This window comes from Myodes glareolus, chromosome 6 (assembly GCF_982192425.1).
Source record: "Myodes glareolus chromosome 6, mMyoGla1.1, whole genome shotgun sequence".
Lineage (NCBI taxonomy): Eukaryota > Metazoa > Chordata > Mammalia > Rodentia > Cricetidae > Myodes > Myodes glareolus.
Genome location: NC_142031.1, coordinates 100,336,691 through 100,361,975, shown reverse-complemented (window position 1 = coordinate 100,361,975; position 25,285 = coordinate 100,336,691). Strand labels below are relative to the sequence as shown.

The window sequence follows — 25,285 nt, the reverse complement described above, 5'->3', positions numbered from 1 at the left end:
TGCAGTTAGACACGAGTTTATTGGTGGGGCTGCATCAGAGTCCTCCCTCTCCCGAGGGGAAAGCTGAGGACACAGCACCAACAGAGGGATGGACAGACAAATCTCTACACACAGGTAGAGCAGACTCAACAGAGACCAGCAGAGCCACATAAGACACACAGGCCACAGCACCAAAGAACACACACATACAACAGACAAAACCACAGGGCACACAAACAAAGTGCAGGCATTGGGGCCCCTGCATAGACAAAGCAAGGATCACGTGGGGAGGGGGCCCCTGATGACCTCCCCAGGCATAGGCACACGAACAGCACACAGACAGGCAGATGTCCCCAGCTACCAGCCAGCCTGCCACAAGGACACATGAATTGCACAGAAAGGGCAAGCATGACTCTCCAGGCCACATGGAACACGAATGGTGGGGCTTCCACACACCCCACACCCCTAAACTGCTTACAGTAATTCAGTCTGATCCTCCCCTCCTCCCTCTTCCCCCCATGCACACTTTGGTCTTGACCACCGGGGGCAGGGACTGGGGCATTTGGCAGGTGGAAGATGGAGAGAGGATGGTCCCTTCTGTGGTGGGGGGGCAGGTGCTGAGAGTCCAGGGATGGGGGGGCTGAGGCTCAGGCTTGGGGGGGCTCCCGGCAGCGCAGACACTGGGCCATCTCAGGCTGGTACCGCTCCACCTGCAGGGTGCAGCTGGAGAACCCAAACCGGGAATAGAGCCGCGACGAGGCCTCAGCCAGGACAGCTTCAGGGTCAGCCGTGGAGTCTGTGGGAGGGCGATAAGAGGCAGCTCAGTCCTTGGGGAGTCGGGCACAGCCGAGGGCTGTGATAAGGAGGGAAGGGGGCCCAAGCACAGCACAGCACAGCACAGCACAGCTCCAGAGGACTGAATAGGCCTCTTGATCTTCCTTCTGCATCACTGCATTATATGAACAGCGTAAAAATTGTAAAGAAAACATGAGACTCGCTGCAATGGGTCATGCTGACGCACCAAACTGCCCAGTTACCGATTGCTTCCTGCCTTTGAGCATCAATACACAGCTGGATAGTTCGGCAGCCACACCACCGTCTTTCCAGGGCAAGCCAGATGTTAAGTATTCTGCCCCACTGTCCCTCTCAAGTTACCATCCAACATCCCACAAGTTATGATATTTTTGGCATCCAAATTGCATGCCTCTGATTGCTTCTTGCATCTGGGAGAGACTCAAAAACCCTTTGTCAGCTCATGAGTCACTGTATATGTATTTTAATAGTTGAATCATAATGTAGATATAATTTATATTCCGCTTCTTTCTTCCTCAAGCATTATACCACAAACATTTTCCCTAGTTGCCATACAGGCTTCATAATTACCACTTTAAATAGCAATGTGATCCCCTACTGAGGGGAGCTGCCACCATCACCGAACTACATCCTGAAGCTACTGGTAATGTTTTAAAGGTACCAGGTCCCCATGTTGCTTCAGAGATGGTATTGCAAGGACCCAGGCCTCCTGGTCTCTAGAGCACGTGTGAGTACGAGCATGCACACAAATACGTGTCAGAGAGACCAAAAGAGATCAAAAAAAACAAAGACAGCCAAGGTATCTCAGGGAGACTGAAGCAGAGGACCTCAGGGATACCCTGGGCTACATAGTGAGACTCGTTCTCAAACAAATAAACAATGCCTCGATACGCCAAGCTACTGCCATAGGTGGACACAGAGGGGCTGGTTCTGAGACGGCACTGGCTAAGCCTGGGTTAGCGTTGACTCACCAATAGCCAGGTGTGCAGAGGCGACATGGTAAGTCAGCGTCAGGGCCCACAGGTGGAGCTCATGTGTTGCTCGGACTCCCGGCACTGACAGCAGTGTGTCCCTTACAGGTTCAAAACCCACACTGCGAGGGGCACCTGCAACCAAGGCCACCATGTTGCTGCCAGGGCCTGCCCTGTCCAGGAGCAGCACCACCAGACTCCAACTCCCCCGTCCGTCTCATACTCCCCACCCTGTTGACCCCAGGCCTCTTTCTGGCAATAGCCCTCATGAACCAGCTTTCTCACACTATTTGAGAGACAGGGTGGGAGCTTAGCCCCAGGGTGAAAGCTGATGGAGCCCTGGGGTGGGAGCTGAGGGAGCCCCAGGGTGGGAGGTGAGGGAGCCCGGGGTGGGAGCTGAGGGGGCCCCAGGTGGGAGATGAGGGGGCCCCAGGTGGGAGATGAGGGAGCCCCGGGGTGGGAGCTGAGGGGGCCCCGGGTGGGAGATGAGGGGGCTCCGGGGTGGGAGCTGAGGGGGCCCCGGGTGGGAGCTGAGGGGGGCCCCAGGTGGGAGTGTCAGTATTGAATTCACCTTCCATGAGGATGCGCAGAACATCTCGAAGAGTAGGGGCTGTGGATCCAAGGGCACAGATAGAGAAGAGGAACGTGCTGATGGGGTCAGCCGCCTTGTACTGAGGCTGTAGAGAAAGTGACGTCTCTTAGAGGAGGCTCTAGGTTCATCTTGGCAAACAGAACCCAAAGGGATCCTGAGACTCTCACAGCGGGGGAAGGAGACACCCTGGGAAGCTGGAAGCCGAATGAAGACGGCGAGGGGACCAGGAGAAAGGAGGTGGGACACAGGACAGGGAAAGGAGGCTGAGGCACCCTCCACAGCGGTACCTTGAAGTAGATGAGAATGGAGGCAGCCAGGACCCCCAGGCTCTGGAGGAGATCTCCCAGCACATGCACAAAGGCAGCCCGGACACTGGTGTTTCCCAGGGGCAGCGGGTATCCTTGCCCTTCCTCCAGCGGTGCATATTCTGTGCCCCTAGATCCATGGCTGTGGGGGGGCCCAGCCTGGTGTAGCACAAAGGCCATTCTGAAGGAGGAGAGAGGTTCAGCTGCATGGCCTGTTCTTCTTCCCCTGCAGTACCCGCCTCCACCTGTTTCCCATCCCAGAAAGATAACACCACCTAACAGAAAATTTATACTGTCGGGGGCAAAAGATACTGGACCTGGGGTCAGAGATGTGGATCCAGGTCCGGGCCCTGCCTATTTAAATAGTCTATTGCCCCCCACCCCGGCAGTATCTTTATAGGATACTAGGAGGGAAACCAGTGCTCACGGATTGATAGACTCAGATGAGGTCATACTGGTAAAGCAGGGCTTAGTATCCAGTAAGTCCTCAACAGACACTGCCTGGCTGAGTGTCTCTTTCCCACTCCTTTTCAGGCACACCCAAAGAAGACAATGCGTGCAGGCGTGCAGGCGTGCAGGCGTGCGTGCGTGTTACCATCCTGGAAAAAGACCCTCTCTCTCACCCTGGACCCCACCTGGCGCCCACTCCACACTGGGACGTACAGCATGTTGGCACAGACAGCAATGCTGGCGGTTAGCAGCATGGCACCCCCCTCGATGTGGTAGTCACTATGCAGCAGGCGGATGAAGGCCAGGTACAGCAGGATGCCAGTGACCATCCAGAGGGAGACCACAGAGGCCAAAGCCCCCAGAGTCTCTGCAAGGGGAGACAAGCTGTCAGGTCAGGGCCCTAAGGCCCTGGCAGGGCTGGCGGGGAGGCTGGGCACCGAGTCATGCATGGCTTTACCTGAGCGGTGCCAGCCAAAGGTCATGGTTCGGGTGGCTGGCCGAGTGGAGAGCCAAAGGGAGAAGAGGCTGCCCATCATGCTGCCTACGTCTGCCAGCAAGTGAGCAGCATCGGTCATAATAGCCAAGCTGTGTGCCAAATACCCACCTGCAAAGGGGGAAGGCAGAGCCTGGAATTCCAGGAAATATGCAGCATGTATACACAGGAATGGAAAAGAGAGGGGGACACCAAAAAAGACCGGGCTTTGTCAGGGGCTAAAATTACAAGTATTTTTTATTTTTTTATTTTATTTTATTTTATTTTGTTTGTTTTGTTTTTCGAGGCAGGGTTTCTCTCTGTAGCCCTGGCTGTCCAGGAACTCACAGAGATCTGCCTGCCTCTGCCTCCCAAGTGCTGGGATTAAAGGCATGGTCATGTGCCACCACCACCCAATCTATTAGAGGTATTTTTTCTAGTCTTTCCATAACAATAGATTTGATTTCCATAAAAAGAGAATAGGGTTCTTAAAATGCCAGTTCAGTCCAGCCCCCAGCCCCTGCTGGTTCACCTTGACACCCCTGCACTCTGGTGCTCTGTCCTCCCCGTCCCTCCCAGCCTTGTCTTTCCATTTCTCCACCCAGGAAATCTGGACTTCTTGATGGAGAGTGGCCTAGGAAGTACAGAATATGGGACTGGGGGGTGTCCCCAACTTACCAACCACCTCCCCAGCCATGAAGATGAAGCACACAGCACAGGCGGCACACAGCTGCCTCCGGGCCTGCAGCCTCTCAGGAGAGAGGCCTGACTGTGGCGTGGGGTCCTTATGGCAGTGGTGGAAGGCCATCCCCTCAAGCTTGGGCTCCTCAGGGAGGGGCTCTGAGGGCTCTGTGAAGAGACTGAGGCAGGCGACATGGTCACTCTTGAGCCTGACCACAGGACTGGCCTGGTCACTCACAGGCTGAGCAAATGGGCCCGTCTCTGCCCCTCTGCTAGACCCAATCATGCCTGAAGCCTTCAGGGCATGTGGGGGCTCACAGGAACACTCAACCCAGGCTCTTCCTTCCTTCCAAACACAGGGCCATAGAATCCCATATCTGAAAGTCAAGTCTAATTTTTTTTGTTTGTTTGTTTGGTTTTGGTTTTTTGAGCCAGTGTTTCCAAGTAGCTATGGAGCCTGTCCTGGAACTTGCTCTGTAGACCAGGCTGGCCTTAAACTCACAGAGATCTGCCTGCTGGGATTAAACCTGAATGCTGGGATTAAAGGCCTGCACCACCACTGCCCGGCTAAGTCTAATGTTTTAACAAATGAATGTAAACTAAGGTTCAGGGAGGGGAGAAGCGAGAGGGGCCTCACTGCTGGCAGGTGGTGGAGCTGGGACCAGATACTGACCAAAATTCTATACTATGAGAGGCACCGAGGAATGCAAAATGGACAGCCACTCTTCCTGGGTGACGAGCGCCCTTGGTGAATGAACGAATGTGGACTAGACACGAGGGCACACAGCAGAAGGCAGAAGCTGTTGCTGGAGAAATTCTGGTGCTCTCAAATGAGTTCTAGTGGGAAGACCACAGAAACCATGTAAGGAAGCATTGAAAACTGGGGAGGGTTTGGACAGACAGTCGCAGCGCCAGAGAAACAGAAGAAAGCTGGTATGAGAACACGGTACACACAAACCCGCTCATTGCATCTCTCTCCAATGCCTTGGTCCCCAAACCCTCTCTGTCCCTTCCTTTCAGGACAGGAGGTACAAGCAAGCAAGGTCCTCTGAAAGGGTGTAGGAACTGGCCCGATGACTCATGTCTGCAGTCCCAGCACACAGAAGCTGAGGCAGGAGGCTCAAGAGTTGAAGGTTAGCCTTGCACACATATGAGGGGAGCGAGAGCAGGGTTGGCACGGCGGACGGGGTCCTTCCTGCTACAGCTGGGGTGGTAGTGACAGGAGCAATGGATTTAGAGTCCAGCCCATGTCACCTGGAGCCCAGCATGCTGGCACATCCCTTGACAATAGGGATGGGGCCTTACCGAGGGATGCCACAGGTAGGACTCAAAGTGACTGTGTTTGGACCTATTCTAGCCCAGTTCTCACTGACCCCACTGTCCTTCCTAGACCCAAGTAAGGAAAGAACAAAACAAAGAAGCTCAACACAGAAGACAGTCCTGAAATTCAGGAGTAACCAGGATCCCTGTGGGAGAATGATGGCTCTAAACTAAGATCCCGGCAGGGACAGAGCAGCAGCAGCTATCTGACTGAGAAAAACACTGCTCGGGTGGGGCCGAGGTGGGAGCAGCCAGCGGTTACAGAGAGAACTCAAGAGTGGGAAGGTAAGCTTACTTCTTCAATGAAAAGCCCCTTCCCAGAATTGAGAACGAGTGTGCATGATTCCGGTGTTCCCAGAAGAGACAGCGAGAGGACAGTGGCTTCAGAGCCCATCCCTGTTCGGTCCATGAGATATGGCAAGCAGTATCCAACACAAGGAGCCTCAGTCTGGTGGGAGACAAACGCGATTTCTACCAGGGAGAGGCCTGGGGGTGGGGGGTCTGAACAAATCACTTCAGGGCACAGAGGAGGGCCTGAGAGGAAGTCACAGCTCTAGAAGATGTTCCTGACAGGCAGGATTATAATGACAAGGTACGCAGCCTGGAATATAAGTGCAGTCCTAGGTGAAGGGCTGAGTGAAGCGGCTCAAAGGAAGGAAAGAGGAGACCCACTGGTTGACAGAGCAAATATCTTCATGTTGAAATGACCTTGATGGTGGAGTGCAGGAAGGAGGACATAGAAGAGTCTAGAATGGATCTGGCCGGAGGCTCTGCCAGGCACAGCATCAGAGGAGGGTCAGGTAAACAGACAGAGCCTTGAACAATCCTGCCGGATTTGGTGACTAATGGTCATATGAGGATGAAAATGGTCCAGGAGATGAAGATGCAGTCTGAAGAGGACACAGATGCTGGGCAGTTTGGAGGCTATAGCAAGACACCTTCCTTGGGCTTTTAAGATGCAACACAACCAGCCATCAACATAGTCACCCATCAACAGGCTGCCTCCTTTTGTTTGGCATCAAGTGGGCACTAAAGGGGCCTCTCCGCTGGGGTGTGCAGGTGAGGAGACGTTTTGTCCAGGGCTGGAGGCAGTTTCCTTCCCTGGCCTTCTCTGAAACCCCCCCCACCCCGCCCCGACAACAACAAAACGATATCGCATGGGGGGAAATGGTGAAGCCTGGGGTATTCCTTGGGCAAGTAAGCGAGGCTGATGCAAAGTCAAAAGGGTATGGGGAGCAATGCCAGGGCCACCGCTGGAGCCCCACAGCTGCCCACCACTGCAGTCCTCTGCAGGAAGAATCCTTCCTTCCGTTCAGCTTCCCCATTCCCCCACCCACTCAGGTTTAAGGCCCCCCTCCCAAGGAAAGAACTGGGGCCACGCAGAAGACCACAACAGAGACAAAAGGAGAGGACAGGGAGGGAAATAGAAAGATTGAGGGAGATGAAAGAACAGAAAAAGCCAGAGACCCTGTCAAATTCTAGAGACAAACGGACGGTCGGCTTCTAGACAGAATGGCTAGCGGAGGTGGCCAGGAAGGGCCTGTCACTGTGGCCGCTCAAGATGGCAGGGCAGACGGAACCGGCGGCGGGCGGCGGGAGCGGGCGGCCCGCAGGGTGCGGGGGAGGTTCTGCCGCCGCCCCCGGCCCGCTGTCCCGGCCGCTCAGCGCCTCATTTCACACCTCGCCGCCCCCGGCCCCGTCTGTGCGGAGCCGGGAATACCCCCCGCCGCCCAGCCCGCACCTGCTCCTTCCTCGCCGCCCCCTCGCTTCCTCGCGGCCGCCCGCTGAGCCCGAGCAGATCCCCGGGGCCGTGCCCACCACTGGCCGCGGCTGGATGGGGCGCCCCGAGCTCGGGTGCTGAGCAAAGGATCCGGGGCCTAAAGCCGGGTTTCCGATGCCCGGAGGCGAGGCTCGCGGGGCAATGCGGACATCGCTGTGCCTGGCCCGCTCGGTCCGACGGATCGGCGGCCACTCGCAGCCCCAGCCGCGGCGGAGGCGCAGGGGTCGGGAGGCTTGGGGCGCCGCGGCAGGTGACTTGCTCGAGAAAATGGGTGTCGGACAGAGGCGAGGCGGGGAGGGGGGCGGGCTTCGGCCGGCGGGTCGGCGCCGCGAAGCCTGGGGACCGTGGGGCGCTGGGGAGGCGGGCCGGGCCAGCGCCGAAGGAGACAACAACGAAATGGACCGATGGCATGAGTCTGGCAACCCCGGGCTGACAGCCAGCCCAGGTCTGTCCTACCTCTTCAATCGCAGGCCGCCGCCGGCGCTGCTGCGGTCTCTGGGACTCACGAGGCGGGTGGTCTCCGAGCCTCCGGTGGCGGGAGAAGGCTCCATGTCCCCACTGCCGCGACCGTCTAGGCCGCACGAAGCGGGAGAGGCGGGGCTGGCCTTGCGCCAAATCCGAGCGGCCCGAGGACCACCCGGACTCCCCGCAGGACCGTGGGGCCACCAGAGTGGAGGGAACTGCGGCGACTGTGGCGCTCTGAGTCCGAACTGCAGAGCCCGCGGCAGCGAGAGCCCCGCCCCACGTGGAGCGAACTCCCCCCCCAAACCCCGCCTCCAGGCTCCGGAGTCTCTCTTTCTCTCTCTCTCACACTTAAGGCCCGCCTCCCGGACCCGCCCCTAAATCCAAAGCCCCATTCCCCCCCCCCCCCCCCCCCCCCCCCCGCTTTGAGCGCCAAACCGTGGGGTGGGGTGGGATAGCCACCACGGTACCCTGGCACTGGGGTTCTAGCAAGCGCTCCATCTGCACAGTCCTGCTCTCGCCCCAAGTCCCGCCCACCAGTTCCTAGTCCGGCTCTTCTCACCTAGGGACCCCTCTGGCACCAAACTTTGGGAAGAGACACTGCCCTATGCATGAGGGTTTAGGGGCGTCGTCCCACCACCCAATCACTTTGTGGCTCTGGCCCCCACGCGGAGGCAGAAACAGGTGCCAAATTGATCTGGAGAGAAACAGAGAGAATCTGGGGTGAGCAGTGACACATTCCCAAACAACTCTAAGGACTCCAGCCAGAAATCCCACTGTGGAGGCTCTGGAATAGGAATTCATGAGCAAAATCTGCTGCCAAGCACGGTACCGCTAATTACCATTTATTTTTATACAGAGATCTTGGGTAACAAAACCCTTTCTGCTGTCCTTCAATCCACACATGATCCCCACTTTCCAGATAAGTAAACTAAGTTCTAGAAGCGTCATGTGACCTGAAACAAATGCCTCATCCTTCTCCCCACCTGGATCAGGGCTAGAAATTGAATTCCTCTCACAGAGAGGTTGGGGCGGCAGGAGGTGCACTGTCACCTCTCCAGGGTCACCAGTCACTGTTTATAGAGGGAGGCTGCTTGTTCAGCCTGTCAGCACGTGACTCCTTCCTTGCCTACTTACTGTAACACAGTCTGGTGTGCTCATCTGGGGGAAGATGAAAGCCCAGAGAAAGGAGTGACTTACATCCCTCGGCGGCCAAGGCTGGAGTCGAAACTTCAAATGTTCAGTGCTCCATACTCCTTGCACCTGCCGCCACTGTGGAATGAAAAGGGGAGGGGAACTGGGTTGTACATTCTCAGCTGTGAGTCTGTGAAGACGAGGGTCCGTAGGAGGAGGAGAGAGCAGCCGTGGAAAGAGCGCTGGAGGTGGCGGGTAGTGAGCCCAGGCAATAAACCCACCAAGGGCATCTTTTGGAACTCACCGATCCTTCTGAACTCAAGGTCCTGGGAATTGACACCTGCCCTCAACATGGTTCTCACAAACAATGAGATCGTGTGTGCATTTCCAAAAGGCAAACCAAAGCAAACAAAAATGAAAAAGTGAAAGAAACGGTGAGCTCGCCAGTGTTTGGAAGTGATGGGGTTAAGCCGGGAGAGCTTCGCGGAGGAGGTGAGGCTTAAAACGGATTAGGCAAACCGGGCAGCGGGCTGGCTGTTCCGGCGGGGGAAGAGTGTGGCTACGCCAGGTTTGCCGGGCGGCTTGTGCAAACGGATGGCAGTGAGCAGAGAAGTGGAGTAGAAAACTCGGGTCTGCAGGCCATCGGCGCGGGCCTCTGCCCACGCGCGCCTAAGGCCACTGTGGCTTTCCCTCTGCACCCGCGCCTGGACCAAAGAGGGCTCTTTCCTCCCGCTCTCCCCTACTGTCTTGGGGGCCTCAGCTCTTGGGCTGAGTCTCAGGACAAACAGAGGGGAAGTCAAGGGAGGTCACCTTGCTAGCCTACGTCAGAGCCAAGGTGGAAATCACGGCCCTGCTCAGCTAAGCCAGCGCCTCGGGCTCGTCTTGCCCAGTGCCGTCGGTTTTCTAAACTCGCTGCTTGCCCTGGGGTTCCCGATTCCAATTGCGCTCGTGCTGGGGGTGCTGGAGAGTCATACTGCATTCCAGAGACCGTGTGTTAGCCTCGCCCCCAGTGGTCAGGGTGAGCTCCAGAATGGGGAACCGGCTCGTAGGCACGCCTCGGCCGATGACGACAGCAGGGAACATGACAACAATGACTTCCTCTGGGATTTCCCTTCCTGGGCAGCCCGCAGCGCGCAGAGCATCCCCGACTGCCCAGGAGGGGGCGCGGGTTTTGGCACGTGCCCGACCCGCCACCGGGTGGGAAGCCGGCAGGCCTGGAAGTGAAAGGAACGTCGAAGAGGATGGATGACAGCCTCACTGTGTGTCTGGCTGCCGAATGCGCCGCCTCCAGAAGCCCAGAGCGCCGGCAGTGGGAAGACCAACAGTTGCCTTCGCTTGGGAATCTATGTTAGGAAAGCTTGGCAGTAAAACCGGTGTTTGTGCCCGCTTCTCCGGGAGCCGCCAAGAGGCCCTACCAGGATTTCATAAAGGATCCTTAAGAACCACAGAGTCACCTGGAGAGGACGCTGGAAGGCCAGTCTAAGGCTGGTGTTCCTTACGGAACTGTCAAATTTACTCAACACAACACCTCTCACCGCCATCGCCACTACGCCACCTTAGCTGGGAATTGGTGCTGAACGAGATAGACAAGGTCCTCCTCCTAGCGATTTCTAGATGGTTTTCTTCTACAGTCCTTTGTTAAATCAGTGCGATATTGATTCATCCACATGCCTTATTACTTGCCCTGTTCTGCCTCTCTAGCAATCTTCTTTAAGGTGACTCACTGGTCATTCTTAGTCCCAAAGGCTTGACTGATGCAGGAAGCCCTGCCTGTCCCCAAGAGGACAATTCAAGGCCAGATTCCAAAGGGCCTCTGTCAGAACAGCCTGGAAGAAGCTACAGGGGTACCCAGGTTAAAACTCCACCTTGAATCAGCTCCTGTCGGGAGAGGAGGCAATGAAGTCAGGATTAAAGCCGGCAGACAAAATTTGCAATCTAAGCATGCTGTGCCCCAGCGCCCCACTAGTGGCTGCCACAGGGCTCTCAATTAAGCCATTCCAAACAGGAGAAGTGGGTTGTGAGATGGCAGCCGGGCAGAGGAGGCGGGCTTTTCGTTGGTAATAAAGAGAATGACAAGAGCCTGCAGCTTAAATGCCTCCTTGCCTCAAGGAGACTTCCCTGGCGCGTAATTAGGTCAGGTCTCACACTAAACACTCTCCTGCATGCTACTTTTTCTTCTTAGTGTCCACCCCTGAACTGTAATTGTCATTCGACAATTGTTTGATTCTTCACCTGGCTCCCAGGATAGCACTGTTTTTTCCTCCTGCTTTGCTGACCCCTTATTCTCTCTTCTCATCTTCTCAACCTTTTAATGATGAACTGATCCAGGACTTGGTCGCTGTTTCTCTTACTTTTCTGCACTCACTCCTACGGAGTTATCCTATGGTCTTAAGCCTTCATATGGTGTCAAGTAATAACAGAAAGCAGTGGTTTGTTAAGGCTGGATGTTGGGAGTGGGAAGCCATTGTCCTATTCAAGTTTTATGCTTGGAATTTATTTTAAAAGAATCAAAATAAATGACATCTGCAGATGATGGTTCCCTCGAAACTCTCTGCCCAGAGCTATTCTTGATGCTGTCTCAAATATCTAGCAGGGAAGCATCTTGGGTTATAAAGTTAAAAACCGAGCTCCTGATAACTGCTCAACCCCAAACCTCCTCTTCCCACAACGCCCTCAGGCCAGAACATGACACTATCCTCCATTCGCTCAGGTGAGAAACCTTACCTTGATTCCTCCGTATTCACCCACAACCACCCACCCTCCACACTGCCACCACCTGGCCTCCCAGTGGCTGTGCTCACCTCCCAGGTGACCTCCCCACTCCCATTTTTCCTCTTACCCTGTGACTATATTCCCAGTCCAGTCCAGTAGCTAGGCAGCACAAGTCAGAGTCTCCTCTCTCTCTCCCCTCCCCCTGCCCCGGGTTTCTCTGTGTAGCCCTGATTGTCCTAGAACTTGCTTTGTGGATGAAGCTGGCCTCAAACTCAGAGATCTACCTCTTTTGCTTCTCAAGTGCTGGGGATAAAGGAGTGGGCCACCACTGCCCTGCTAGACGTTTTCTCTTATGTAGAGTACAGGTCAAGACCCTTCTGCTGGCCTACAAGCCCCTACACTGACCTCATTTCCCCACCCCCCTGCTCCACTCCCCAACCATTCTAGCCTTATGTGAGTCCCACAGCGCTACAATGTACCAGGCATACCCCTGCCACAGGACGTCTGCACTCGCCCATATCACTAACTGTAGTGGATTCTGCCAGATGTGCCAGTGACCTACTTCCTCATCCTTTTTATTACAACAACGGGGCCAAACCCAGGGCCTGTGCATGCTTGGAAAGAACTCTCACACAACCAGTGAGCTACAAGCCCGGCTAACCAGCCTATATATCTTTTACTTATTTTTCTTGCCACTTTTGCTCAACAGAATGTAAACTCCAAGCCAGATGTGGTGGCATTTGCTTGGAATTTCAGCACTCAGGAGGCTGAGGCAGGAGAATTGAGAGTTTGAGGCCAACCTGGGCTACAATGTGCGTCCAAGCCACACTGGGCTGCAGATAGCAATCCTGTCACATTTAAAACTAAAGCAAAGCAGGGCCAGAGTGTTGGCTCAGTAGGGAAAAGCACTTGCCACCAAACCCGATAACATGAGTTCAATCCCTGACCTACACGGCCAAAGGAGAACACCGAACGCCACAGGCTGTCCTCTCACCCCCACACAGTGGTGCACACACACAAACTAAACAAGCAACATTTAAAAAGGGTCTTAGCTCAAGAAACCAAGGCAAAAGAAAAAAAATGGTTTTTAGCTAGATAGAGTGGCACACACCGTTGACCCCAGCACTCTGGAGGTAAAGTGAGTATGAGATCAGCCTGGCCTATAATAGTGAGTTCCAGAAGAGCCAGGGCTAATAGTGAGATGCTGTTCCACTGTCCCAAAAACTGGAGAAAAAAAAAAAAAAAGCTTTTTCAGCCTTGAATCCCAGTGCTCGGGTGGCAGAAGCAGGTGGGTCTCTATGAATTCAAAGCCAGCCTAGAACTATACAATGAGGCCTAATTTGTCTCAAAAGAAAAAAAAAATGGGGTGAGGGTGATGAAGAGATGGCTCGGCAGTTAAGAGTGCTTGCTCTCCTCTAGAGGACGTGAGTTCAGTTCCCAGCAGCCATCACCTATATCAGGGAGCTCACAGTCATTGGTAATTCTGTTTCCAGTGGGTTTGGTGCCTTCTTCTGGCTTCTGGACACTTGTGCTCTCTCGTGTGCATATACTCACAGATACACAAATATACATGAATTAGAAATTAAAAGTAACTCTTAAAAAGTTAAACAAAATGCTTCAAAAAAGAACATACACTTTGGAACATGTATGTGTATACATTTACACACATATATTAAATGTGTTTATTGTGTATGTATGTGGATACATGTGTACCACTGTGCTCAGGGGGTACCTGTAGGAGCCAGCTCTACCCTTCCTCCATGTGGGTACCCAGAATGGAACTCAGGTCATCAGGCTTGGCAGCATGTACCTTAACCCACTGAGCCACCTTGAGGGGTCCTAAAAGTTTTGTCTTTATTCCTGGCACTTAGACCAGGCAGACATGAATGATAACACCCAGTAAATATGTGTTAAAGGAGCTAATGGATATCTTATGAGGGTATGAGACTAGACAATAAGACAAGACTTTGGGGACTGGAGAGATGGTCCCTGGTTAGAACGTTACTGCTCTTGCAGAAGGCCAGAGTTTGATTTCCAGTACCCATGTCAGGCAGCTCACAAACACCTATAATGTAACTCCAGCTCCATTTTTGGCACCCATAGGCATCCATACACAAGTACACATACCCATACACATGTACACATACCCACACACATAAGACAAAAAAAATCTATTAAAAAAGACTTCGGAGGATTGGAGGGACAGCTTGGTAGTTAAGAACACTTGCTGCTCTTGCAGAGGACCTGGTTTGATTCCCTGCACCCATGTACTGGTTCACAACCATCTGTAACAGGTCCTGGGGATCTAATTCCCTCTTTAACCTCCATGGGGCACCAAGCACACATGTGACAAACATACATAAATGCAAGCAAAATACTCACACATAAAACAAACTGAATTTTTTTTAAAGTTAAAAAGAACTTTGGCCACTTATAAATGTATCTAAGGCATATTGGCAGTACTTAGTGGTTACTTCTTGAACAAGTTAATTGATAATTAATTAATTAATTAGATGTTTAATGGGGTGCATGGAACAAGAGCAGAAAACAGAGCTGAGGAACATCTGGAATATGGCAGACTAGCTAGATGACTGAGGAGGGTTCTGTGAAGACAACGGGAGACACCGAGTTTGGAGAGGTACAGAATTGATTGTCAGACTGAAGCACACTGGCAGAGAGTAAGAAACAGGGTCTAAGAGCCTGGGAGAAGGAGCAATAAGCAAATCTCAGAGAAGAGTCTTTGATTTTCTTCCTTCCTTCCTCCCACCCTCTCCCCCTCCCCCTCCTCCTTCCCCTCCCTCCCCCCCCCTCCCCAAGATGGAAAGCAGCTTCTTTCTTTTTGAAGTCAGGAGGAGACAGGACAGAATCATTACAATGATAGTAACAACAATAAAAAATCAAATAGGATAAATATACCTGGTGTGGTGCGACGTGACAATTATCCCAGTATCTGGGAGAAAGATGCAGGAGGAGCACAATTTCAAGGCCGTCTTCAGCTACACAGAGAATTAAAGACTAGCCTGGGCTACATGAGATCTTGTCTCACAAAGGCAATGCAAATTTCTTATAAAGCACACTGGGGCCAGAGCAATGATTCGGTAGGTAAAGGCACTTGCTGTCAAGCCTGATGACCTGAGTTCAATTCCTGAGATCTACACGATGGAAGGAGAGAACCAACTCCCACAAGCTGTCCTTTGACCTCCACACATGTGCCATGGCGCATGGGCTTGAACATGCACACGCCCCCGCACACACACACACACACACACACACACACACACACGGTCAATCAAAATATAATTGACTTTGCATCTTGAGACAGCCAATATTAGAATAGTCACGATGGAGAATAAGGTAGAAAAGACCAACTATCAGATGCTGATCTAGCAGTGGCTTACCTGCCTGCACTGCCTATTTATCAAGCATGGCTTCACTTGCTTGCTTCCTGAAAGAAAAGGACCTGGAGAAATAGCTGAAACAACAGATCATTGCCCTTAACAACCCAATGACGGCCATTCTGTAAACTCTTGCTTGCTTGGCCGCCCCACCTTGTGGTTTTAGAGTATGAAACAAAAATACAAGGGTACCAAGGATTTTCAGTATCTGTCTTAGCCTAGTTCTACCAACGACATCTTTTGTTGTCCACGTGTTCATTACCTGGGAGCCACTCTAAAAGTTCTTGTATCAGCTCTGTCTTTCTGGGGCAGGGGTCCCAACCTTCCTAAGGCTGCAGCCTTTAACACAGTTCCTCACGCTGTGGTTATGTTCATCACCACTTCACAACTGTAACTTTGCCGCGGTTATGAATCGCAATGTAAATATCTGATACTTCCAGTGGTCGTAGGTGACCCTTGGGAAAAGGGGTCCTAATTCACAGTTTGAGAATCACTGCTCTAGAGAGGGCACCCTGACTAACATAGAACAGAAACCATAGGGGCAGCCATTACACCACTGGGTGACCTTCAGCAGCTCAGTCCTCTTTGGGTAATACCTACTTCAGCTGGGAAATGAAATAACAGGCCGGGGTTAAATCTCCATGGTCCCTTCCAGCTCAAAACCTGTAATTCTAGAACCTGCTTGTTAGATGTGACAAATTATGATGTCTCTCTCTCTCCAGTTACATATGTTCCAGCGCATGGTGTTTTGGATATAAATATGCTAGGGTTTGCGTCTTGTATATGTGTGTATTCTAGCTATATGACTACAGTGTTTGTTTGTGGACAAACAAGAGATGCTTCACGGGTTCTTCAGACAGGACCAAATGGCTGTGGGATACAGTAAGCACTGACTCATGGCATTATGGAAAGACAAAGTACTCAAGAAATTTGACAAGGTTATTTTGTTGTTTCTTTTCCTAATATTATTATCGTTATTATTTTAGTTTTTCAAGACAGGTTTCTCTGTGTGGCCCTGGCTGTTCTTGAACTCACTCTGTAGACCAGTCTAGCCTCAGAGATCTACCTGCCTCTGCCTTCTGAGTGCTGGGATTAAAGGCATGCAGGGGCCTTTATTTCCAAAGAATACTTCCTATTTTTTTTTTTTTTGCAACTAAATCTAATTAAGTTTTGGAATCAACTGGGATCAGTTCCCACAGCTTGTTTGACTCAGAGCCAGGGCAATGATCGTGATATTCAACGCCTGACCTGCGCACTCGCACAGTGAGGAGCCATCAAAGGGCCTGTGGTTTCTGGAGAGCACAGCGTGCCAGGCCCTGCTCTGTCCCAGTGCTCTGCAGCCGCCTGGCTGCAGCACCTTCTCAGGTAGAGCAGGACCTCACAGGACTGAAAGGCTCTCTCGAGGACCGTGAACTAAATGTTAGAGGGCATAGATGAGAAGTAATTGTGGAGCCTCCGACAAAATGTGAAGGCTTCTTAGTAACTCCTTCCCAGGGCTCACCTCAGCAAACCAGGATGTGATCAGGCCAGCTCTAAGGGGCACGGCGGAGGTGCTCTTTCATTATGGCTTTATTATTACTTATTTAATAATAATAAATATATCATTTTAATATTCACCATTAATTATTAGTATATTTATTATATTAACATTATAAAATATATAATTATATACTATGATATAATTATGCTATGATACAATAATTATTAATATAAAATATTATATTTATTATTAAGACTAAATAAGCAATAATATCTATTATTACTTAATTATTACATTATTGCTTTCATTATTGCTTACACCCAGTACTCCAGTTGCTGTATTAAGAACTGGAGGGATACTCAGACAAAGAAATACCGAGCTCAGGATCGTGTTCCAGGCTCTCGGTCCTCACCATTTCCTTTTATTGGTCTCTTCACCTCTAGAAGCGTAGGAAGGAAGGTTTCTCCAGCCCCTACCAGGCTTACACTCCGCGGGGAGAGCGACCCTGTAGCTTTAGCTCATTCAACAGGTCATTCATTTGCTTATTAAGAGCCAGGCATAGCTGTAGGTACTGGAGACACCAACCAACAAGGTCCCTGCCCCTGTGGGCACTGTCAACCGAGAAAACCAGACACTGAAGAAATGAATATGAAAACAATGTTATATGTATATATGTAATGTCTGGTTTTGTGTGTTTTGACACAAATCAGAGCCATCAGAGGAAGGAGTTTCTGTTGAGGAAATGCCTCAATGAGATCCAGCTGCAAGGCATTTTCTCAATTAGTGATCAGTGGGGTAGGACCCAGCCCAAGGTAGGTGGTGCCATCCCTGGGCTGGTGGTTCTGGGTTCTATAAGGTGGGCTGAGCAAGTCATGGGGAGCAAGCCAGTAAGCAGCACCCCTCCATAGCCTCTGCGCCAGCTCCTGCCCCCAGGATCCTGCCGTCTCTTCCTTCCTGATGAACAGCAATGCTGAAGTGTAAGCCAAATAAATCCTTTCCTCCTCAACTTGCCTTTTGGTTGTGGAGTTTTGTTGAAACAAGAGAAACCCTAACTAAGATAATACAGAAATCATGGTGGAGGTTCTGAAGTAAGGAGGCGGAAGGAGAACCCAGTTTGTCTGAGGAAGCATGCTCCTGAGACCTCTGGGGGATGAGCTATAAAGCAAGGGCACCCTCCAGCCAGAGGAAACAAGGTCACAGGAAACACAGCGTCTTCACAGAGACGTGACAAGAAAGAAAAGGGGCAGATCCCAGAGCAAGCGGGATGGTGGTTCTCAACGAGACTGGAGGAAGAGGCAGGGCAGAGCCACCCTGGCCTGGGAAACCGAGGTAAGGAAGCCTCTGTCCATTCACTCTGCTTTAGAGCCTGATGCTCCCCCTCCCTGCGCAGTGCAGAAATGATCTAGTTTGTCCCACCGGTTCTACTGGCCCTGGGTGCTGTTGAAAATTGAGGTTAGAAGACTGAACACAGCACAGACCACTAATGTGGTCAGTTTCAGACTTTCCTGTAGGTTGGGTAACCTCAAAACTCCTCTGACCCATCCCGTGGGCTTGGTGAGTATGGTTTTATGTACAGACTCAGTGTGCCTAAAGACTGGCGTTCCAGGGCTGGAGTATTGACTCTGCATTTAAACCCTAGGAGAGGGAGCAAACTGCGACAACAGCCATAATAAAGAACAAAAGCTACAAAAGGAGAGATGGATAGGGATTACTGAGTAAGAAAGCTCATGCAATTACGTTCCAGGAGACACTGAGAACAAAAGCTACAAAAGGAGAGATGGATAGGGATTACTCAGTAAGAAAGCTCATGCAATTACATTCCAGGAGGCACTGAGAATTCTCCTCCGCAAGGGAAGTCAACGCCACAAATACCCCTCCTGTGAAGAATGAGAAGTTCCATCAGAGCCAGGTAGCCATGGCACACGCCTTTAATCCCAGCACTCAGGAGGCAGAGGCAGGCAGATCTCTGTGAGTTCGAGGCCAGCCTGGTCTACAGAGCAAGTTTCATGTCTTGAAAAACCAAAAATAACAACTAACACTGGCATTTGCTACAAAAAAAAAAAAAAAAGCCCGCTGACCTGCGTTTGATCCTAACCCATGTAAAGCAAAGCACCCATACGCGCCAAATAAATAAATCTTAAAAAAAAAGAAAAAAAAGAGCCAAGTTGGAAAAGTTTAAAATATGTATATTCAGGACCAGTTAGATGGCTCCTTGGGTGAATGTGCCTGTCACCAAGCATGGCCACCTGTGTTCAATCCCTGCGACCTGCATAATAGAAGGCGGAAACTGATTCTCACAAGGTGTTCTCTGACCTTCAAACGCCAGCCACTACCAGCATCCACACACTCTGCACGTGCGTGCGCGCACACACACCACACACACGCACACGCACACACACCACATAGATTTTTTTTTTCTTTCAATTTGACTCAATCCTTCCATTTCCACTACTCTACCCTTGGACAAAAATCAGAAATGTGTTCAAGCATTCTCATGAAAAGGGTTAGTATACCATCAATAATAACTCAATATACAATCTAGATTACATAATTACTTGATGGTATCTCCTTATGGAAGCACGGGTAATAGCTTTTCGAAAGGATTTTAAGGGCTGTGCCAACTACCAGTTACAGTCTGATGGTGCCTTAACAGGCAAGGTGGGGGAAACCCGAGGGGTGAAGGACAGATTTCCCGGAACACTGACATTTGAGGTAAGTCTCAATATTTGTAGAGAAGTTTCTAGGTGTAAGGGAAATAAAAAGGACCAAGTGAAGACTCTGAGGAGATCTGGAATGATAGTCCCCGCCTACCTCTCCTCTGCCAGGTCACCAAGCCCGTAGTGTTCCCAGTGTTCCCGTGAGTGAGCTGAAGAGCCATGACGGTGATCCGGATGGTCATGGCCTCTCCCTGGATTAGAGGGGTGATGTGGAAGGCTGTGCCTCTGCCCTGGGGGCTGGAAGTAACGCCCAGCCCTGGGCCTGAGGGTCAGGCTTCTGGAGCGAAATAAGTCCCAGGCCCAATATAGGCTTTCCACTCAGTCCCGCTAGGGGCGCCAGAAAACGACTCGCTGCTCCTACAACGTGCGCAAGCGCAGTTGTCCAAGGCCCAGCAGCAATATGAAGCTTCGCGCCCACCAGAAGGAAGAAGGCTTGTGTGAGACCTACCTGGCTTAATAGACCAATTCTGAGGTAAAGAGCCAGGTCGGGAGTCGACACAGGGCTAGGCTGTCCCAACACACCCGAAGTTCCCAAGTTCCCTGGATCCAAGTTCCCTGGATCCTCCTGGGGCCGACGAGCCTCCCAGGCCTCCGCCCCACTCTGTTGGGACCTGTTCTGGATCCCTCAGAGTGTGTCCCCTGCAGCAGCCCCTGCAACAGCTCCTGTACGCTTCCCTCCAGGGAGCCATCCTGCTCTCACTGCCGTGGGCTCTCTGAAGGGTAGAGGTGAGATGGCCAGAGACTGAGGGGCAAGCATCCTTGGCCTAGGCCCTCCTGGGATCCTGAATCTGAACCCGACCTTCAGCGGGCTTTGGTCTGGCTAGTTCTTTCCTGCCTGTTGTTACTTTTCTCCATTTCTCATCCACCCTTTATTTAATGGGTGGGTTACCCTGGTCTTTCAAACCCAGCGACCACCTTGGGCAGGTGTGGGGCGGTTTACAGGAAACGCAAAGAGAAGATGGATCCTCTTTACATTTCTGCATTCTTCCGATTCCAGTCACAGTAGCCATAGACCGTTGTCTTGTAATGTTCGTCCTTTTGGTCCAGAGCATGAGAGCATGCCTCAAAGAGATGACACACCCCGGCGACTGTCCAAGACTGGAACAAGCCTCTACGCAGTACTGGAACTAAAGAAAGGTGCCCGGCCTGAAGAGGTCAAAAAAGCCTACAGGTTCAGACCCCTGCCATTTATTCAACCCTGGCATTTCCCCTCAATCCCTTTACTTCAGCAGACCTTTTTTTTTTTTTTTTTAAATCCTAAGAAACTTTTATTTGGGGGCCAAAGAAGGCCACCCCTTCTTCAGTTGTGACCTAGTCTCCATCCTGTGTACACCCCATGTACTCCATGCATCATCTAAAGACCCCACTCTGCCATTCCTCCTAACCCTCCCTTCTGGGTCACTTCCTACACCTTCCACACTGTCCTTTGGGTATCGCCTGGGTAGGAAACTGGCCTTGCAGTATCATCCCGACAAGAATCCAGGGGACACTCAAGCAGCAGAATTCTTCAAAGAGATCAACACAGCCCATGCTGTACTCAGTGACCCTACCAAAAAGAAAATCTACGACCAGCATGGCTCACTGGGAATATATCTATTTGATCATTTTGGTGAAGAAGGCGTCAGATACTATTTTATTGTGAACAGCTGTTGGTTCAAGGTATTGCCATTCTTCCTAGTCCCTCAAAGTAAGAAAGGAATTAGGGGTGGGGGCTGGAGAGATGGCTCACAGTTAGGAGCGTTTAATGCTCTTTTAGAGGACCTGGATGTTATTCCCAGCATTCACATGATAGCTCACCACATCCTGTAACTCACATCCCAGAGCTATCATCTGGATTCTGAGGGCACCAGGCACGCACATGGTGCACAGACATACATGAAGGCAGAACACCCACACATAAAATAAGATAAAGCCAGCTGCGGTGGCACATGCCTCTGAGCCCAGTCCTTGGGAGGCACTGGGTAGCCTGGGCTACATAGTATGATTCTGTCTGTGTCAATAGAGTAAGGAAGCGGGAAGGGCTGCCTTCCTCTCTAGACAGATGCCTCTGTTCTCACTTTCTGGGCGTGAGGATGGAGAGAGGACCTTCAGGGAGCTACAAAAGGAACAGGGTGCCATGGCTCCCCTGTCTTGTAGACACTTGTCATCCTTTGCTGCCTCTTGACCGGCTGCTGTTGCTGCTGCTGTGGCTGCTGCTTTTGCTGTGGAAATCTTATTCCACCACCCGAGGAAGTTTATAGGAAGCAGCAGAGGAACGTCTGTGCTCAGCCCGGGAGATTAGGTAGGGAGGAGGGGCAGGGGTTGGGGTAAGGGATAGCAGAGCGAGGGACTGGTGAGAAAGGCCTGTGAGACGGGCAGTTAACCCCAAAATGGGAATGTTTCTAGTCTTGCATTGGAGTGAAGAGAGACTGAGAAGGCCCCTGATGCCCCTTCTGCTGCAGACTGACAGGTTCAGTGTAGTGTGGGGGAAACACACCTTGAGGAGGAGAGGTGAGGACAAGTCCACAGATGCGGACTCTTGTGACTGAAGGATGAGCTAGGGACAGAGTGCTGGCCCTGCACGTGGAAGGCCCTGGGTGCTATCCGCAGCCTTGGGGGCCCTGCACGTGGAAGGCCCCGGGTGCCATCCCCAGCCTTGCTGGCCCTGCACGTGGAAGGCCCCGGGTGTCGTCCGCAGCCTTGGGGGCCCTGCACGTGGAAGGCCGTGGGTGCCATCCCCAGCTTTGCTGGCCCTGCACATGGAAGGCCCCGGGTTCCATCCGCAGCCTTGCTGGCCCTGCACGTGGAAGGCCCTGGGTGCCATCTGCAGCCTGGCTGGCCCTGCATGTGGAAGGCCCCGGGTACCAACCCCAGCCTTGCTGGCCCAGCACGTGGAAGGCCCTGGAAGCCATCCGCAGCCTTGGAGCTGGGGGAATAAATTGTTTGAGACTGTTCCCACACCAGACAGTTAAAAGTATAAAATGGGATGTTGGCCGAAGTTCACACAATGCCACCTGGCGATGCCAGTGGGTAACGGTTGTTACTGTAGATATGCGAGCATGTTGTAATTCCACCCCAGGAGCACAGTGCAAGGTTGAAGTAGAGGATGAAGACAGCGATAACTAATACGGAAATGTGCATAAGAGTGAGGTATGCAAACGGGGAGCCGCAATGGCTACCAGGTAAGAGAAGCCCCTGAGATGGCTCAGCTGGCAAAAGGCAACTGCCACAAGCCTGACTGCCCGAGTTTGACCTCTGGGACCCATGTGGTGGAGAGAAGGACTCCTGCAGATTGTCCTCTGACCTCTGCACACTTGCCATGGCTCGGGAACCTACACTTGTATACACAGGCACACACATTATATATCATATATAATCATCTATGATATTCGTGTGCATGTGTGTATATAACACATATCTATATGTCTGTATTATATACTTTAAAGCATAGATAGTACTTCAATTATTGGTGGTTATCCTAATAAGGTTCCAATGAAACTGTTTCCGCCATTAGGTGCTGAATCAGTGAGAGCCTCCTGCCACCCAGCCCACTGGACTCACTGAAGAGAGAAGCAAGTAGCCCTAGCCTGACATTGACCCTGACTTGACTCCTGTTCTTAAAAACAATCGATGCCGACGTCAACCTAGAAAGGGCAGCATCTCCCTGTGCCCTCGGGGTGCCACCGAGCCTGTCCACACAGAGCCTTCTGCCGCTCTTCCTTAGCTCTAGCTCCATCCCCCATCTCTATCCACTCGAGGTCTCAGTCCATGGTGGCAGGCATTTCCTGAGAACTCCTTTTCCATTGCGTACCTAGCTACTTGTCATGTCCGGTGGGTCCCTGAGCACTTGCTGATCAGCTTCACCAAGACCCTCATCACCAAGCAAGGTGACTGCTGTCCCAAGGGCTGGTGGCCCAGTTAATCCTCCTTAATTGCAACTTTGTGTACCGAGAACTTCTAGCACCGGCCAGCCTCATTTCTTAGCGATGCCCCTTAGGGAGGCAAGTCTCACTCTCTTCTCATACCTCCACATTGGCATTGACATCCTACTCATAAGACAGCTTGGGAAATATGTGAGTGCATTTGAGGTTTGTGGTTTCCCTTTGGACTTCAGCCCCATGCCTGGACCCGTTATCAGCCGTGGTCCTGTGGACTGGCTACAGCCCATGCAGCAGTGCCTGCTGCCTCCACCCTTTAGACACCTCATACAGGCCATCACCGTGTATTTGTTCCTAACACGGACGTGGACTGTGATGGAGACAGACGGTCCTCGGGAACGTCACTCCAGCCTCAGAGTGCTGCTGGCTTGGCGCCCTCTCCATATCCTCTTCACCGTTTGTTACTCACATGGGACGGGGTACGAACCCTCAAACCTCTGTGCCCCCACTGGGAGAAGGGCTAAATAAAGAATGTTGGTAATAAAAAGCTTTGTCTGATTCCAGTGTATGTTGGTCCTCCCAAAAGACAAGTTATGTGGGGGACAGAGAAAAAGTTCAATGACTGCTGCTCATGTCTGGGATGAGGCTGCGTGCTGTTGTAGAGTTGATCACCATGGAGTTGGGGGTGGAAGAAGATGCCCAACGCTCCTAAGATTTCTCTGCAGACTGGCTCACTGGTGTTCCAGATATCTGCAGCATGTGGATTCTTTCTAGCCACATCTGTTTCTCACAACTTTTTCTTTTTTTTCTCTTCTTTCTTTTTTTATCAAGACAGGGTTTCCTTGTGTAACAGCTCTGGCTGTCTTGGAACTCTTGCTTTGTAGAAGACTAGGCTGGCCTCCAATTCATAGAGATCTGCCTGCCTCTGCCTCCCAAGTGCTGAGATTAAAGGCATATGCCACCACACCCAGTTTAACGTCTTTCTTTTTATTTATGTGTGTGTGTATCTGTGCATGCCTGTAGAGGCCAGAAGAGGGCGCTGATTCTCTCGGAGTTGGGGTGACTGGTGGTTGTGAGGGTTGGATTCTGAACTCCAGTCCTCATGAGTGAAAGGCAGGCTGCCTTAGCCACTGAGACATCTCCAGTTCACGCTTGTCTCAGTTTCTAAGCAATTTTAACACCCTTGAAATGGCGCCACTAATATAGTGGTGGACCAGAATCACACACTCTTACGTCCGCATCATAAGGCAGGCCTGGGCCCAGCACAGCAGCCTTCTCTTGCCTCTTCAGCTGCTCTCCCAGGATGATATAACAGGCTATCCAAGGGTGACATAGTTCAGTCTGTGGAAATTGCTTCTCTAGCACATGAGACCCTGCATTGATTCCCAGCACCTCATCTGTCTTTAATAAGGGAGAGGGAGGTGTGTGGCCAGATTTGTCACCAAGTCTGATGACCTGAGTTCGATTTCTGGAAGCCACACGCTGGAGATAAAGAACTGACCCCTGTCAATTGACCTGTGACCTCCACATATGCTCCATGCTTTCCCCCCCCTCCCTAAGTAAAAGTAACTTTATCTATTTATTTATTTATTTTTTAGGGCTGAGCAAGAACAAACATAGGCCAGAGAGATGAGGCAAGAAGTTCTTTCTCAGCCAGGCGGTGGTGGCACATGTCTTTAATGCAGAGGCAGAGGCAGAGGCAAGCAGATCTTTGTGAGTTCAAGGCCAGCCTGGTCTACAAGAGCTAGTTCCAGGACAGCTAGGGCTGTTATACAGAGAAACCCTGTCTCGAAAAACCAAAACAAACAAAAAAGTTCTTTCTCTAGTGTCTGTTGTTCTGAATCCTAATCTCCAGCAGGAGGGTCAGGGCCGCTGGCTAAGCCATAGAGGGAGAGACAGCACTGTCTACAGATCTGTCCAGACCTCCCTCCCACCCTGAACCATGTGTGGTATCTCTCCCACATGCTAATTTATGGAGATTGTATCACTATTTGGAATAAGGTCTCAAGCCAGAACCTTCCTAGTGACGAGTGAGCCCCACATCTTTGCTGGCCCGCCTTCCACTGAAAGCCGTGACATTCCTGCTCTTCTTGCTCAAGAAAGCCACTGGTTCCTGAGTGAGTCAGGGTCACTTGGTCCGGGACAGCTGTGGCTCGCCTTACACG

At 51.7% G+C, this 25,285-nt stretch overlaps 2 protein-coding genes across 11 annotated transcripts; one reads left to right on the top strand and one right to left on the bottom strand.

The window, feature by feature from the left end:
• Nucleotides 1-19,534, bottom strand: Slc30a3 (solute carrier family 30 member 3). 8 transcript variants are annotated; one of them, XM_048436558.3, is made up of 10 exons: nt 19,358-19,534; nt 8,963-9,097; nt 4,937-5,100; nt 4,261-4,442; nt 3,568-3,714; nt 3,324-3,477; nt 2,643-2,841; nt 2,335-2,440; nt 1,764-1,898; nt 1-775 (listed from the first exon to the last, which is right to left on the bottom strand). In XM_048436558.3, exons 2-10 carry the CDS (start codon nt 8,984-8,986, stop codon nt 627-629), a joined length of 1,260 nt encoding a protein of 419 aa, XP_048292515.1. In that variant the 5' UTR covers nt 8,987-9,097; nt 19,358-19,534; the 3' UTR covers nt 1-626. The 8 variants fall into 8 exon arrangements, with proteins under 8 accessions (XP_048292515.1, XP_087763543.1, XP_048292519.1 ...); XM_087907417.1 differs by lacking the exons at nt 8,963-9,097; nt 19,358-19,534 and adding exons at nt 5,879-6,031; nt 7,820-7,942; XM_048436562.3 differs by lacking the exon at nt 4,937-5,100 and having other exon boundaries at nt 9,026-9,097.
• A 76-nt stretch (nt 19,535-19,610) lies between these two features.
• Nucleotides 19,611-23,661, top strand: Dnajc5g (DnaJ heat shock protein family (Hsp40) member C5 gamma). 3 transcript variants are annotated; one of them, XR_007232528.1, is made up of 6 exons: nt 19,611-19,735; nt 20,261-20,434; nt 20,709-20,922; nt 21,400-21,544; nt 22,322-22,424; nt 22,757-23,661. XR_007232528.1 is itself a non-coding variant. In XM_048436567.1 (6 exons), exons 2-5 carry the CDS (start codon nt 20,322-20,324, stop codon nt 22,366-22,368), a joined length of 519 nt encoding a protein of 172 aa, XP_048292524.1. In that variant the 5' UTR covers nt 19,611-19,735; nt 20,311-20,321; the 3' UTR covers nt 22,369-22,392; nt 22,757-23,661. The 3 variants fall into 3 exon arrangements, 2 of the variants coding, with proteins under 2 accessions (XP_048292524.1, XP_048292522.1); XM_048436567.1 differs by having other exon boundaries at nt 20,311-20,434; nt 22,322-22,392; XM_048436565.1 differs by having other exon boundaries at nt 22,322-22,392.
• Nucleotides 23,662-25,285: the final 1,624 nt, after the last annotated feature.

What these genes read in the sequence shown, in the direction of transcription:
- Slc30a3 (XM_087907417.1), bottom strand. Translation starts at nt 5,992, where the DNA reads ATGGACCGAACAGGGATGGGCTCTGAAGCCACTGTCCTCTCGCTGTCT. An exon ending in TCTCATAGTATAGAATTTTG is followed by an intron (nt 4,443 to 4,936) that starts GTCAGTATCTGG and finishes CGCCTGCCTCAG; the next exon opens with TCTCTTCACAGAGCCCTCAG. An exon ending in GCTGTCTGTGCCAACATGCT is followed by an intron (nt 2,842 to 3,323) that starts GTACGTCCCAGT and finishes CTCCTCCTTCAG; the next exon opens with AATGGCCTTTGTGCTACACC.
- Dnajc5g (XM_048436567.1), top strand. Translation starts at nt 20,322, where the DNA reads ATGCCTCAAAGAGATGACACACCCCGGCGACTGTCCAAGACTGGAACA. An exon ending in GAGGTCAAAAAAGCCTACAG is followed by an intron (nt 20,435 to 20,708) that starts GTTCAGACCCCT and finishes TCGCCTGGGTAG; the next exon opens with GAAACTGGCCTTGCAGTATC. An exon ending in TGCTCAGCCCGGGAGATTAG is followed by an intron (nt 21,545 to 22,321) that starts GTAGGGAGGAGG and finishes ATTCCACCCCAG; the next exon opens with GAGCACAGTGCAAGGTTGAA.